This window comes from Oryza glaberrima, chromosome 9 (genome assembly GCF_000147395.1).
Source record: "Oryza glaberrima chromosome 9, OglaRS2, whole genome shotgun sequence".
Classification (NCBI taxonomy): Eukaryota; Viridiplantae; Streptophyta; class Magnoliopsida; order Poales; family Poaceae; genus Oryza; species Oryza glaberrima.
In genome coordinates, this window is record NC_068334.1 from 3,960,619 (window position 1) to 3,976,992 (window position 16,374).

At 42.9% G+C, this 16,374-nt stretch overlaps 2 protein-coding genes and 1 pseudogene across 2 annotated transcripts; all 3 read left to right on the plus strand.

The window, feature by feature from the left end:
* The first annotated feature begins 1,880 nt into the window (after positions 1-1,880).
* On the plus strand, positions 1,881-5,650 carry LOC127784242 (uncharacterized). Its single transcript, XM_052311436.1, has 2 exons — positions 1,881-3,154; positions 4,358-5,650. Exons 1-2 carry the CDS (start codon positions 1,913-1,915, stop codon positions 4,370-4,372), a joined length of 1,257 nt encoding a protein of 418 aa, XP_052167396.1. The 5' UTR covers positions 1,881-1,912; the 3' UTR covers positions 4,373-5,650.
* Positions 5,651-6,030: 380 nt separating this feature from the next.
* LOC127785172 (uncharacterized) lies at positions 6,031-9,397 on the plus strand (annotated as a pseudogene).
* Positions 9,398-12,263: 2,866 nt separating this feature from the next.
* Positions 12,264-16,235, plus strand: LOC127784752 (uncharacterized). The gene is made up of 2 exons (XM_052312104.1): positions 12,264-13,469; positions 14,541-16,235. Exon 1 carries the CDS (start codon positions 12,348-12,350, stop codon positions 13,458-13,460), a length of 1,113 nt encoding a protein of 370 aa, XP_052168064.1. The 5' UTR covers positions 12,264-12,347; the 3' UTR covers positions 13,461-13,469; positions 14,541-16,235.
* The last annotated feature ends 139 nt before the right edge of the window (positions 16,236-16,374 follow it).

Genomic DNA, 16,374 nt, shown 5'->3' on the forward strand with positions numbered 1-16,374 from the left:
AGATATTCTGTTATTGAATGTAATCTATATGGATAGAGATAAGCATGCGCCGGCTATAGATAGAATAGGTTGTTACCGATGTATTAGGAGAGCCAGTGCTGCAATCTCATCTGCCGATTCAAGGCAAGAAATCAACAGGCAATCACCGTGCCATCCGGCGTTCCTCCATCTAGCTTCCGCAACCTCTGAATTCCTATAAGCACAACCCATGCATCGCTTATTTCTCTGCTTTTATCTTCTAATCCTCTGTCCTTCGTGCATGAGAGTAGCACGACAACTCCTTCAGTGTTGGTAAACTTGAGAGTCCCACAGCGATCTTATTTGCCAACTACTCCCTCCGTTCTAAAATATAAGCATTTTTAGTATAGTGACAAGTCAACCATTTTTAACTTTGACTATTAATAGCCAAAAAAAAGATCAATCATATAAAATTGATGTTATTAAATTTAGCATTAAGCAAACTATCATAATATGCAACTCTTTTTATTTAAAACATTTTATTTTTATAGATATTGTTAGTCAAAGTAGCATTTCAAAGACTGTACCGAAATCCAAAAATATTTATATTTTGGGACGGAGGGAGTATTAGGTTAGTTCCTTACTGGTTTGCTGTCTTCGCCCTTAATTCTCACCTCTTCCTCCACCTTTGGCACCCTGTGACACCACCTACCTCTACCCTATCCAATCTATTGGTTAGCAAACTTTCCCCCCACTGCTAACCTCGTTCACCGCCCTCCCTCGACCCAATGCTCTGGGGCATCTCCCTGTCCGCCCTTGTCCACCATCTTCTCGATCATACCTCAAAGTCTTAAACTATGGAAAGAGATCATATAACTTACAAACATGTGGGTCCATATGTTAGCGACCCACGTTAGAGGACAAACCCTCTCCCTAAACCATCCTTCCAACCCTTCACCTTCACCCTGCTCCTAAACCGCTCACGTGTACATTAGGCCATTAGCCCTCTTGGTACCTATGGATCATTCTATGAAACCTAGTTGAATAATCAAAGGATCTATATAGGAATTTCATAGGATTCAAATCCTATAGGAAATTTTCCTATTTGGTCCTTAGATTCAGGCCCCCTTTGAATCAAAGGAAAAACCATAGGAATTCTAGAGGATTTTATCATATGGGAAATAATCCTATAGAGTCCTTTGAAACAAAGGATTGTTTCCTATAAATTTCTTTGAAATTACTATGGAATGAACCTTACTAGAGCAATTTTGGAGGAAAATAAGCATGAGGTCTCACCTCATGTTTTCCTCTTCATGTGTCTAATGTTCCTTTGTTTTTCCTGTGTGCTAATCAAATGACAGTGTGAAGATTTTCCTGTGTTTCAAAATCCCATAGGAATCCTACGTTTTTACGTTTTTACTATTCCTCTGTTTATCTCAATCCTGCGATTCAAAGGGGCCCTCAAAGGATTGAAGTTTTCCAAATCCTATGAAATTCCTATGGAATGACATATTGCACGTGAATTTTGGATGAAACTTAGTAAAGGCACTAACCTCTTAGAAAATTTCATTTGAGTCTATCTCTCATCCGATTCGTATGTTTTTTCCTGCGGTCCAATCAAACGATCATTCCTATGTTTTCCAATCCTCTGTTTTACACTTTAATTCTAGAATCATATGTTTTTTCTATTCCTCTATTTTTTTTCAACCCTGCGATTCAGAGGGCCTTACTATTTTTTTTGGTCGTCAAACAGTGATGACTCTCCTGGCCGCTGTCTAGTTGTGCATCTAGCCATTTTCCTTTTCTTTTTCAAAAGAAAAGAAATAAAAATCCTAGCAAAAAATGACTGCTGCTCCTGGAGTACTGTACATTTTCCTTTTTTAAGGAGGAGAAGCGTGTTCCGCTCCAGCTGTCCACTCTTCCCCTCCTCACCCACCCACCACCATCACCAGTAATGGCGTCGGAAACCCTCCAAACCCTCCTTCCTCCGCCGCCGGCCGAGGAAGCGCCGACGACGACGGTCGCCGCCCTCACCGACGACACCCTCCGCAACATCCTCCACCGCCTCGCCCCCGCCGACCTCCTCCGCGCCGCCCTCGCCTGCCACCGCTGGCGCCGCGCCGCCGCACGCTGCGTCACGGGCGCGCCTCCCCCACTCCTCGGCTACTTCTTCCACCCGGCCGACACGCCCCCGCCGGTGCACTTGCCCTTCTCGGCGTCCAGGGGCCGCCTCCACCCCGCTGCCTTCTCCCCCGTCGACGCCTCCTCCTCCTCCCCGCGCCTCTCCCTCGACTACCTCGGCGGGACCAAGGGCTTCATCATCTACGACGTCTACCTCGGCCTCGTGCTCCTCCTCCCGACCTCGCTCCCGTCCGGGACCCTCCCCCGCATCCTCGTCCTCGACCCTGCCTCCCGCCGCCGCGCGCTGCTCCCGCAGCCCCCGCGCGACGCGCTGCCGGGCGACCGCTGGCGTGGCCGTCGGCACATCGTCGGCGCCGCCGTGCTCTCGCGCGCGCACCCGAGCAGGCTCTGCTTCGACGCCGTCTGCCTCACCGTCGACGACAAGCACCCGCGCGCCTGGGTCGCGTCCTACCGCGACGGCGAGTGCAGCTGGAGGGCGCTCCCGCGGGACACCGGAGTCACGGTCGCGTTCGACCCCTACTGGTTCGAGGGCCGCTGCGTGCACGCCGCGGGGGACATCTACTGGCACATCTGCCACTCCGGCCGCCTGCTCAAGCTCGACCCTGCCACGCTCAGCTTCTCCTACCTGCTAGCGCCGTCCGAGCTGGGGGACAGCAACAAGAAGTTCCGAATCGGGGAGACGCCGGAGGACGGGCGGCTGGGCATGGCGACCGTGGAGGACCAGGAGATGCAGTTCTGGGTGCGCGGGGAGGCCAGCGGGAGCGACAACGGTTGGTTTCTGAGGAAGAGGATGAACATGCGCAGGGTGCTCGACACCATCCCGGGGTTGCCCAGGGACATGATGAGCCGTATCATCTCCATCTGGCTCAGCGACATCGACGCAGGGCGCACCGGGAAGCTGTTCATCAAAACACAGGGGTATGGGCGCTACTCCTTCCACATGGACACCGGCAAGCTGGAGCGCTTGGCTACTGAAGATGGAAAGGAGTATGGCCACCCCATCTACGCCTACTACGTGGCCTGGGCTCCTGCCTTCCTCGCTCCAGAATTGGAGGTAATTTGGAACACCTTTCCTTCACCATTCTTAACATTTTTGTTTATGCCAAATTGTTTGATCAATGCTTAAGTGGATTGCTTGCTCATGTGGTTTGTTGCCTGCAGTATAGTCTGTTGCACGCGCATTAGCTTTAGTAGATGTAGAGCTGTATTAAAATTTGTAAGGTCATTATAGCGATTGATCGAATATTGTAACAGTGTTGAAAGTCGTAAGATATCTCAAGCAATCTTTGAAACTAGACTTATGTTTCTTGAAAATTGTTGAGTTTTGTACAGTTAAATAGGCTTTGTTGTTTGGTACTGGGCTGCTTTAGCTGATTCCTCTTGATACCAAATAACCTGAGAGCTTAAATATATCAAGCATTCAAAATGTAATGTAATAAATTATTGTATTGCATTGCATTGCATTGTTCAACCTGTACTTTTGTTTCCATAGTTTTGATCTTGCATAATGCAGTAATATGTGTGATTCTGTATTTCATAGGTGTGAAATATGTCAGAGTGTTGTACTCAATCTGTTAGTAAGCATGTGGTTACAATATTTGTATGTTGGCCATGAAGAATATTTATATTTTTTGTTTTCTTTCCAGCTTTACTCCCATTTGTGGAGCCCCATACAACAAATTAGTTTAGCAGGTCTTTTAAGTCACAAAGAGAATGGTCTACCAAGTCTTAAAATGTTACTACTTGCTGATTATTGTGGCACCAATTATTACAGGAATCAGATATGTCTTTGAAACTAATTAGGCTTATTGGTTATTGCTAGCACTGTCTAGTATTTTTTTTCAATCGGTCAATTTGAAGATAATAAATATAGAAGAATAGGATATTATTGCTGTCATAAACTTTCGTATAGTGGTTCATCGTTGTTTTACCTATTGTTCAATGTTCAATCTTCATTGTGGAAAACAATGTAGGCTGTCACTATAAAAACGTATTTTTTTTTGAGTTCTGGGATATCGAATTTAGCAATTTGCTTTGCTTGATGCAATCCATTTCACTCTTAACTTTTTACCTTCTTGTGAACTTCTATCAAGAAATGGCTCATGTTACACCTTCATATGTAAGCATAATAATTATACTTGTGCTGATGATCAACATGCTTTTGATTTATCCATCTCTTGTTATGCAATTGCAATATCCCCAGTTTATTTGATTCATTGGCTCTGGAACTGATGATTTTGTCATTCTTGTGATTTAGGGTGATGATTACTGAGACAAGGTTACCAGCCAACTCACTCCCTTCCTTTTCTGGGTCACCAATGCCATTCCTGATTCACTCATGAGTCCTTACCGAGCAGTGAGCACGCGAGGAATTTTTGAGGACCTTATTCTGCATGAGACTAACTAATTCCCAGTAGTTCTATGCTGTCATTTAAGCATACTTCAACTAGATTAAGAGATTAAGACAGTCGGATGGCATTGCACATTATGCTGGTTTTTGGCGAGCCGTGGTTTGAATATGATATTATTATCTCCTGCATGCTTTGGTTTATTTCATATTTGTTTGCCGTGCCATGGTAGAAACTGGAAATAGCTTAAATTTGTACCGAGTTTGTCGAGCACGTTGGATTTGCTGGGGTAAACTCTGTAGCTTCCATTTAAACAACAGGTCTTGATTGGATCTTTCCAGCCTTAGTTTCGCCGCTAATTGTTGGTCTGCATCCGGCAAATCGCAAACCACTTAGGGTGTGTTTAGTTCTTTGTGTAAAGTTTTTGAAATATAAGGACGCACATTTAAAGTATTAAACGTAGACTAATAATAAAATAAATTATAGATTCCGTCTGTAAACTGTGAGACGAATTTATTAAGCCTAACTAATCTGTCATTAATAAATATTTACTGGAGCATCACATTGTCAAATCATGTGTAATTAGGCTAAAAAGATTTGTCTCGTAATTTACATGCAAACTATGCAATTGGTTTTTTTTAAACATTTAATGCCCCATACATGTGTCAAATATTTGATGTGATGTTCTTGGCCAAATTTTTTTTATCTAAACAGGCCTTGTATGTAGAGCAGTATCCGAACTGTAGGTTTTAAAGTTCAAACCTACAGTTGTTTGGTTTATGTTACAATCATGGTTAGCCACACTTTTCACTCGTATAGCTCCACATGTTAGAGGCTTAAATTCATTGTTAACTTTGCGTATGTTCTGGCTAATATTCTAGGTAATCAATCATTTTTGTGGCAAGCCGTATCTCGTGGTTTCGAAAGGCTGAAAGCTATAGCTATCACTCTAGTATCAACTAAACATGTTCTGCTAACCCAAATTTGGAACCCAAATGCTGTTGATGATTTGGGGCAAAACTTGTGTACTCCTAGTATCGATGGAAGTGGGAACGAAGTTGGAACGGCCTGCTCTGCTAGTAGTCTGCCACACAAAAGCTGAGGAGCAGCAGGAGTTCTTTTGTTTTGACTCGTCTCCATGCTGCAAGAGAACAGGACTGCAGCAGGCGAACTCTGTGGGAGTGGGAGCTGTGCTGTGCTGCTGGCGGGCTGATGCTGCAAGGTTTGTCTTCAACAGCATGTCTACTTTTACTATTAGTATTTTTTAAAAAATTAGTACAGCAACATATAAATCATATGTTATTAAAGTATTACTTATGGTGAATCAAAATGTAAATACTATGTTATTAGAGTATATGAATTTATATAAATTTATGGTTAAATATTAAAATGTTTGTCTTACGACAAAACTAGATCAGCAATTAATTTGAAACTTAGTGACACAAAAAAGCAACTTCAGAATTACACCGTTCTCATGTTTGAATTCCCATGTCAAACACTTTGATCCAAAAGAGATTTTTAAACTTGTACTACCACGAATTTTCTTGCAGCCGTGTCCCGTGTGCGCCTAGCCATTTTCCAATGCCCCCAATGCTCTGTGCTATTGCAGCCTTCCTCTGCAAAGTGAAACCCAAAAGCCTCCTCTGATCGCGCGCAAAAGGAGAAGAAGAAGAAGCAAACTACTAGTAGTACTAGCAAAGACAAAAACTCCATCCCCCACCCCCTCCTCGCCTCGCCTCGCCTCCACCGGCGATGGCGACGACGGTAGCAACCCGCGGCGCCGCGCTGGCATTCCGGCGGCGCCTCTCGCTCCGCCACTTCTCCCACTCCTCCGCTTCCGCCTCCCTCCCCCTCCTCCTCGGCCACTTCCACCACCCGAGGCCGGTGCCACCCAGAGGCAGCCCCGGCGACCTAAACATGGCGCCCAACGTCCCCGCCTTCCAACCCCTCACGCCATCCTCGCCGCGCCTCTCCCTCGACTTCGTCCCCGACCTCTCCCGCTTCACCATCCTCGACTCCCACCTCGGCCTCCTCCTCCTCCGCCGCCACGACGACCACGGCGACGCCTTCCTCGCCTGCGACCCCGTCTTCCGCCGCCACGCGCTCTTCCACCCGCCGCCGACGATGGGCAGGTACTCCGGCGGCACCGTCTTCAGCGCCGCGCTGCTCTCCCGCGAGGCGGGCGCCGGCGGGCTCCGCTTCGAGGCCGTCTGCGTCGCCGTCGACGTCGACGCCCCGCGCGCCTGGGTCGCCACGTGCCGCGACGGCGACTGCCGCTGGCGCGCGCTGCCGCGGTCGCGCGACGTCGCCATCGAGTTCGACCCCTACTGCTGGAGAGCCACCGCGTGCGCGCCGCGGGGAGCCTCTACTGGCACATCTGCAACAACCCCTGCGCGCTCGCGCTGGACGCCGCCACGCTGCAATTCTCCTTCCTGCGGGCGCCGGCGGCGATGTGGGACTCAACCACCCACCACAAGTACCGCGTCGGGGAGTCGCCGGTGGACGGGCGGCTCTACCTCGCGTCGCTGGAGCGCGATGGGTTTCAGCTCTGGGTGCGTGGGAGCGGCGAAGGCAGCGACCACGGGTGGGTGCTGGAGAGGCACGTGCGCATGCAGGAGGTGCTCGACGCGGTTCCATGGCTGCCAAGAGACATCCTGATCCGGCATGCCCACATGTGGCTCAGTGACATCGACGCCGGGCGCACCGGGAAGGTGTTCATCGCTTCCTTTGGATATGGGCGCTTCTCCTACCACATTGACACCGGCAAGCTGGAGTGCCTGTCGACGGACGATGGCATGCAGTATGGGCACCCCATCTTCCCCTACTTCTCGGCTCCGTCGGTCGACGGTTCTGTCTGAATTTCAGGTAATTTCGATCATTCCCTTCTCATATTCAGTACGATGTTAGCTTGTGCGACAATGCTTGATCAATTGCTTAATCAGATCGTTGAATGTTGTTGGCTTGACTCTGATATTGTGTTTAGAAGTAGCGGATTTTTAGTTGTAGGATATGTATGGTCATATGATTTCCAGTAATAACATTCTAGTTTGCTAATGACACACGGCTATTGATGGCAAATGGTGGGTATATGGGAGGGCTGTCTGATCTTTGATCATCACAAAAAAGTTGCATATTGCTTTGCACTTCTATGCAATTGCGAATGATTCACTACATATTTCCTTTTCTTTTCTTTTTGTTGTCTCATGATTCTAGTTCCTTTCATTGATTCACTCTATGCTAGCTTTTGAGTTCAACACCACCTTATGTTTGTTGATTAGTAGTTTGCATCTTTCGATGTAACTGTTACTGTATTACACATAAACTAGGGGAATAACTGCAGTATTTTGTTCTCTCTATAGGTTCATTTCTTCTTTGAACTTCTCTGGGTGTTTCGGATTTTCTTAGCTTTCTTGCAAGTGAACCTGCAATGCATCACATCCAGGGAGTAGATGGTGCTTTGTTTATTGGCATTTGTGTGATTTTATATGCCTGAAATTAACTTCCACAAAAGAAGTGTGCGTTGCACCTCAGTATTATCTATGCTTCTCCTTTACAAGAAAAAAAAAGTTATACATGCATTTCTGATTTGCAAGAGATATCTGGATATACATTGCACCGCAGGTTTGTTGGAGGTTGATGCACAGTTAGTCTAGCAAACCAACAAAATTTAATCATATTGGGAAAAAAAATCTACATCAGGATAGAGAAACGATGACATTATTTGGTAGTTCTTTTGAATTGTCACATTCTAGATCGGAACCTTAAATTTCAGTAAGAATGATCTTTTCATTTTTTTTCTCCTCTCATGTTGAGACATAGCAATGCCAAGATAATTTGCATATTATAATCATTTTGGTTTTTTAGACAAGACCTACATGTGGTTGAGTTGTAGGGATGTTGTTAATGTCATGAATTTACACTATCAACTTGTGGATGTGATCAGTGCTGTTTAAGCTTAACTGTATAGTTTGGCATAGTGTTTTGGTTGCAAATCAGTTTGATTGTATTTTGTACCCTTTTTTTTTGCGGGGGATTGTATTTTGTACCTTGCGAAGACCAATTCTGTATTTTATTTTTTTACAAAGCACCTGTTTCGTTCATCATTCGGTTTAGAGGGAACTGCTAACACAACTCTCTGTGCATTTCTTATGATCCAGGGTGTTGGCTTTCCGGAGGAGTTCTGAGAACATATTGGCATCTCACATATTTGAATCGCTACAGTTCTCCACTATCCAGCTATTAGGAAGCTGTAGTTTTTGCCCTTTAGGAAGTAACGATGCTTTGGTGGTGTCTCTGCTTAGTTAGGGAAACACATATTGGGCTGCTTGAAACTCCGTAAATCACAAATATGTTTTTCAAGCTTTCGGAATGATAGATTAACATTAGTTATACATTGGTCTTTTGCAATCTCTGAGTCTATCTAGAGGCTATAAAATTCAGAAATTAGTATCCATTTTACTCTCAATTCTCTCTCCTACCTTGTTTGTTACTATGCAATATTTGACGTGCTCACATCTCCTACGTTGTAGGTCCTAGTGTTGGTATGATGAATCTTAAGAGGTATACCCACTTGAGCTCGCATAGCATGTGAAACACTTCGGTGGAAGAACTAATGCTTGGAGTGTGTTTAGTTCACGCCAAAATTGGAAGTTTGGTTGAAATTGAAACGATGTGATGGAAAAGTTGGAAGTTTATGTGTGTAGAAAAGTTTTAATGTGATGAAAAAGTTAGAAGTTTGAAGAAAAAGTTTGAAACTAAACAAGGCCTTGATATAACCATGCATCTGCTAACTGGACAATCTGAGGCTCTGAGCAGTTTGAAGTTTTGAACTCTCATGACCGGGAGAAGGTTTGTAAAAATTTAGCGTAATACTGCTCCTTTTTCTTTTTTTTTTTTTGTCTGGCTAGCTGGGGTTTATTGTGAGCATGCATTTGATTCTATCAGCTCTGTATCACCCCTATAAAATACTCTGTATCACCAAAATGCTGGTTGTCAGGTCTGCTGGATAAAACTTTGACCATATATACAGAGTAATATTTATTATTTGTGGGGTTGTGCTTGTGTTCACTTGTGGGGTTGTTTTTTTTTTGTAACTTGTGTTCATTGATTTTTTTTTTTGAACTGTGGGTCCTCTAAATAACTTAAATATTTCCTGACCACTACCTGATTGTGGATCAGACTAATATTTAGAACTAAGCTCATCTAACTATCTAAGGAACTTAATGGGCTGGCATACGTACGTACTAGATGCGTTCTACTCTCTCCGATTCATATTTAAAAACTTTCTAGCATCTAGATTCACATATATACTAATATAAACAATCCTAAAAAGTCTTATAATATGAAACGGAGAGAGTACTGGCTAATATTGTTGCTTAACCTAAGCTGACATATAGCTAAATTTGATGCAATCATTTCTGTTACTTCCTCCGTTTCACAATGTAAGTCATTCTAGCATTTCCTACATTCATATTGATGCTAATGAATCTAGACCCACATTCATATTGATGCTAATGAATCTAGACCCACATTCATATTGATGCTAATGTATGTCTAGATTCATTAGCATCAATATGAATGTGGGAAATACTAGAATGACTTACATTGTGAAACGGAGGGAGTAATTGATTGATGATGCTGTCATTCCATGGATTTGCTTTGTCACTGTAGCGTTTCATATGGTATTTCAATTACTCCGGTTAAACTTTGAATGCTATGCGCATCGACAGGCTTGAAATTTTCTATCTACATCGGGATAGCAGTTATAGCACAAACAAATTTTCTTTTGTGATAATACACAGGCTTGGTTTAGTTCCCAACTTTTTCTTTAAACTTTTAACTTTTCTATCACATCAAAACTTTCCTACATACACAAACTTCCAACTTTTATATTACATCGTTCCAAATTCAATTAAACTTACAATTTTGACGTGAACTAAACACACCTACATACATGTATTCTAAATTAAACCGGTTGCATGACTAAGGTGTACTCTATTTCAAACACCTTAAGTTTGTATTCCCAATTCGGGAACTGATCCGTCCTCGTGACACGGTCGTCTGTCCCTCTGTTACAAGCATTTTTTTCGCAAGACTCGTTATTCAAAAGATCACTTGAACAGCGTGGATTCGACATCATTGTGCATGGAGGGAATGCTCGAAAGATCATAAGATGATCCTATATTCAGATTCATAATTTGTTTCGGAGCCGGAGGAAATATGTCTGAGATACTGTTTTGACATATTAAGGTTGAGGTGAAGGATTAATGGCTGTTTGGATGGACCCCCTGGCACATCGGATGTTTGGACACTAATTAGAAGTATTAAACGTAGACTATTGACAAAACTCATTTCATAACCCTAGACTAATTCGCGAGATGAATCTATTGAGTCTAATTAATCCATGATTAGACTATGTGATGCTACAGTAAACGTGTGCTAATTATGGATTAATTAGGTTTAAAAAATTTGTTACGCGAATTAGCTTTTGTAAGTAGTCTATGTTTAATACTTCAAATTAATGTCTAAACATCCGATGTGATATGGTCTAAGGCTGTGTTCTTTTGCTATAAAAAACAAATTAATTAAGCAACTTTCCGAGCGATGGATTAACACGTGATTAATTAAGTATCTATTAAATTAAGGAATAGAAAAAGGAGCCTCCACCTTCGCTCTCACGGCCTAAAAATTCTCGTATTAATCGGAGAAAAAGAAAAACAGAGTCCATATAGAAATACAATTTAGAAAAAGTTGAAATTCGGAATTAAAAAATAAGGAATATTGGAAGAGGACACTAGAGTCCATATAGAAATACAATTGAGAAACAACAGAAATTCGGAATTAAAAATAAGGAATATTAGAAGTAGAGTATAGAGTCCATATAGAAATACAATTAAGAAATAATAGAAATTCAGAATTAAAAATAAGGAATATTCGATGTAGAGTATAGAGTCCATATAAAAATTTAAAACTAACTAAAATTCAGAATAAACATAATAAAATTAAAAGTAGAGTTTAGAGTTTGTATAAAAAATACAATTTATAAATAACTAAAAATCAAAATTAAAAAAACATGGAAGAATAGTCTAAAGTCAATATAAGAATACAATTTAGAAGTAACTGAAATTCGAAATTAAAAATTAAAGAATATTAAAAATTAAAGAATATTGAAAGATGAGTTTAGAGTCCACGTAGAAATACAATTAGAAATAATAAAAATTAAAAATTAAAAATAAATAATATCGGAAGAAGAGCCTAGAGTATATATAGAAATATAATTTACAGATAACGAAAATTCGAAATTAAAAAAAAAGAAATATTAAAAATATGATTATAGAGTCCATATAGGAATATAATTTACAAATAACTAAAATTTGATATTAAAAATAATTAATAACTAACACATATATAAAATACAATATGAATATTATACCATAGTAGTTTCGTGAAGGTAGGACAAAATTTAATTATGTTGTTATTTTAATATATTTGAATAATACGTTGAGAAAACATATATGCTATTATATGGCAGAGAATATAATGATACTAGCCGCGCAATCTGCGTGGGCCACCATGCTAGTTAGCTATATAAAACTTAGAAAATAGATTAATATGATTTTTTAAACAACTTTAGAACCTTTTTGCAAAAAACACACTTTAAAAAAACGTACGCGCGGAAAATGAGTGTGGGGGGGGAGTAAAAAGGGTTCTAGCAGTCGTGTGCACCTTTCCATTTTCCTACTGCCACAAGTCTACCACGCTCTGTACACAGTACACTGCTCTGCTCTCTGCAGCCTTTCTCTGCGACGAGAAACCCAACCAATCGCGCACAAAAAGCAGCAGCGAAAAAGTGATACATACACCGCCCCCACCCCCTCGCCTCCTCCACCGACTCCGGCGATGGCGGCGACGGCGACGGCGACAGCCACCGGCCGCCGCGCTGCCCTGACGTTCCGCCGCCTCCTCTCTTCCCACTCCGCCGCTCCGGTTCCTCTCCCCCTCCTCGGCTACTTCCACCACCCCGCGCCGGTGCCTCCCAGAGGCTGCCCTCCCCGCCCGCACACGACCCTCACCGTCCCCGCCTTCCAACCCCTCGCTGCCTCCTCCACCTCCCCGCGCCGCCTCTCCCTCGACTTCGTCCCCGACCTCTCCCACTTCACCATCCTCCTCCTCCGCCACCGCGAACGCCACGACGCCTTCCTCGTCTGCGACCCCGTCTCCCGCCGCCACGCGCTGTTCCACCCGCCGCCGGTGGACGAGTACTCCAGTGGCGGGATATTCAGCGCCGCGCTCCTCTCCCGCGACGACGCGGCGGCGGGGGACCCCGGCGGCGACGGCGACGGCGGGGGGCTGCGGTTCGGGGCCGTCTGCGTCGCCGTCAACCTCGGCTGCCCGTGCGCCTGGGTCGGCACGTACCGCGACGGCGAGTGCCTTTGGATCTCGCTGCCGCGATCTCGCGAGGTCGCCATCGAGTTCGACCCCGACTTGCTGGAGTGCCTCGCCGTGCGCGCCGCGGGGAGCCTGTACTGGCACATCCGCAACAACTCCTGGACGCTCGCGCTGGACACCGCCACGCTGCCGTTCTCCTTCCTGAGGGCGCCGGCTGCGATGTGGGACTCGACCACCCACCACAGGTACCGCGTCGGGGAGATGCCGGGGGCGGGCGGGCGGCTGTGCGTCGCCTCGCTGGAGCCGCCGGGGCTGCTGGAGCTCTGGGTGCTGGGGAGCGGCGAAGGCAGCGACCACGGGTGGGTGATGGAGAGGCGCGTGCGCATGCTGGAGGTGCTCGACGCGGTTCCATGGCTGTCAAGAAACGTCCTGCTCCGGCACTTGGTCCTCTGGCTGAGCGACATCGACGCCGGCCGCACCGGCAAGGTGTTCATCGCCACCGCTAGATTTGGGCGCTTCTCGTACCATCTGGACACCGGCGAGATGGAGTGCTTGGCAACGGAAGATGGCATGGAGTACGGCCAACCCATCTTCCCCTACTTCTCGGCTACAGCCGATGGCTGAATTTTTCAGGTAATTTGGGTTTATCTCTTTTCAATTGTCAATGCAAATGTTAGTTTGATTACTATGGTGATTCTGGTGTGATTATGTGTGGTTTAAGAATTTGCCTCATAGTGTGATTATGTGGTGTATAAGAGAGTAGCTGAAAGTTCTTTACAAGTAGTAATATGATTCCATAATCCATCTGCCTGAAATTAGCTGTATTATATTAGACTAACTCAATATTAAGTGCGTTTACCCCTCAATATTTTTTATTTCGCATCAGAATCTTGATAGACACTTTGCTCGGTAGTTTTGGCTTATTGCAAATCTAATCACTGCTTAGAAATAAATCTACACGTGGCTAATCAATTTTCCCTGCATCCAAATTTCTTTTGAACTGTTACACTCTATCATACTGTAACTTGAATTTCATTAGGACTAGACTTTCCTTTTCTTTTTAGATATATGTTGCATATTATCAACTTTTTTCATTATCAACTTGTGGATGTTCTTGTTAGTTTAAACTTAACATAGTATCTAGTCCTAATGAAAATCGGACTAAACGCACAAATAACAATGTTCTGCTTACAAGTCCATACTCAAAAGTTGCAAAGAAAAATAATAATGGACATCTTAGAGTGCAATTTTGATGCCTAGAGAAGCTAGCAACTCCCTAGTGAACCCACCATGCTGAAATGTTTCAATAACAAATCCATTTTTTTATTATGGATGCAGTACATAGTGTTATGCAAATATAGAAAAGTTCAATTCCAAATTTATCCTAGATGTTAAGATACAAATAAGGACAAGCATTCAGGCATGTACTGCTCAGAATGCATTACAGTACCACTTCTCATTTATCTATGATGGATTTTAAATTTATTTTTTCAGGTTTACATAGAGCCACACACGTTCCATCCACAATCTAATTTAGAATTTTTGAAGCAGTAGCAAGCTATTTAACCATTAATTCTTTTTTATTCCAATATAACCGTGAATTCTATATACATCATGCAAACACCTTACCTGTTTACATAACATTTTTCCATTGTTTGATTCTCATAAAACTGCTAATAGTTGTGTGCATTTCTTATGATTCAGGGTGGTGGATTGGTGGTAGGAGGTAACAGCACTTGTTCCTTTTTTGGGGTCTACAGTCAGCTCAGATACTTGAATTTGTGGATAGCTATGGTTCAGAAGCTAGGAACCTCTAATTTTGTGTGTCAAGATGACAATGTCTAGGTGTCTAGGTGGGGTTTCAACTTAGTAGTTAGGAAAACATACTCTGGACCAAGTGATACTCCGAATACACCAAACTATATTCGGTAATTTACTCATGTCCTTAACAAGGATAGTTTGATAGCAATCTATGGTTCTATCTGGAGGATATACAACTATGTTATGCATGATGGGAGTGCTTGTTATCCATTGTACTCCGATGATTCTGATCATCTCTCTCCTAGCTTGTTTTATTTTGCAAGATATTACGGTGAGATGCCATAAACTATGATAAATCTTCTTGAGAAACACTTCAGGGTGCTTACCTTTTGGAGTGACTAATTGGGTTTATTGTGAGCATGCATTTGATCCTAGCTGCACTGTATCAGCACTATGCAGATTCTCAAGTTGCCTATAGATGACGCTGCGCCATATACACAATATGGTCTGTTTATATTCTCATAATCAGTTAGTCAGTTGATCTATACTAGAAATATGAGCGCGGCGCCACGCCGCGCAAGCTAACACCTACGTTGTTAGAACTACACACGTAATTAAGGTTAATTTGACCACATGGAATGGCATATTATATGCATATTAATTTAATTTAACATCAGATTATTATATGGGGCCCCTTTTTTAAGAACTGTGTACATTTTTTTCCATCTAAGGGTAGATGAAAAATGGTACAGTTTGGGAAAGTAGGCGGTAACATGCGAGGACAGCAGAGATTGGTTTGAAAAGTAGAATTTAGTCGTAAATGGGTTTGGCAATGATAACCAATAGGTTTACTATGCAGATCATGTATCAAATGAAATTACAGCGAGTTGTTAATACTTGTATAAAGGTCTGCGCATTTATCCATTATATGGTAATTGATATGGACAAGCCCACAATACATATATACAGGAACGGGTAAGCAACAAACAATTAATTCAGTGTACAAATAAACACCCAATCTAATCAGGAACTCACGCGAAAAAAAATAACCCTAACAGGTCAAAGCAAACAGAAAGTACGGAAGATATAACTCAGAAATCAACACACACTACGAACTGAAAACCCATACATACATAGCAACCTCTTTTTGTTAAAAAACAAGAGCAGCAGCATGGTGATAAAAATCAGAAAATCCCAATAAAAATGGCAACCACTACCCGAGAGGAAGCAGGTTTGGTGTATTCACAATAAAAATGGGCAACAAGTTTGGTGTATTCACATTATTAACGAAAGTTTTAGGAAACTACCAGCTGGGCAAGTTAAACATGAGCCTAATAAAAAGGAGGTCCATGGAGTAACTTTTTTTCCAACCAATGCCCATTCCCTAGACATACACGAATTAGGACCATGTCTCTTACATTCGTAAATGTAGTACCAGAATTGCTCATAGAGAAAGAAATTACAAACCCAAAAATTTGGAAATAAATATGATATAACATAAAAGAGTTCTATTGAGTTAGCAAATATAGAGTCATGAACGACCGGCCCAACATCATCAAGTTCGAGAATTAGTATAAAACCCAAAGAACACAATTGCTTGCACTTACAAAAAGCAGAGCCATTCAATTCTCTACTATACCAGCAACTCCAAAGTCGCAACTAAATTAGTTTGATATGGGAATAACTCACAAAAAAATACATAAACAACAAATATAATCTCTATAAGCATCAAGTTAGACATGTAAATAGATACATATATACAATGGTAACGTCTGGA

Bases quoted from the DNA above. Each gene is read 5' to 3' on its own strand.
- LOC127784242 (XM_052311436.1), top strand. From the start codon at position 1,913: ATGGCGTCGGAAACCCTCCAAACCCTCCTTCCTCCGCCGCCGGCCGAG.
- LOC127784752 (XM_052312104.1), top strand. From the start codon at position 12,348: ATGGCGGCGACGGCGACGGCGACAGCCACCGGCCGCCGCGCTGCCCTG.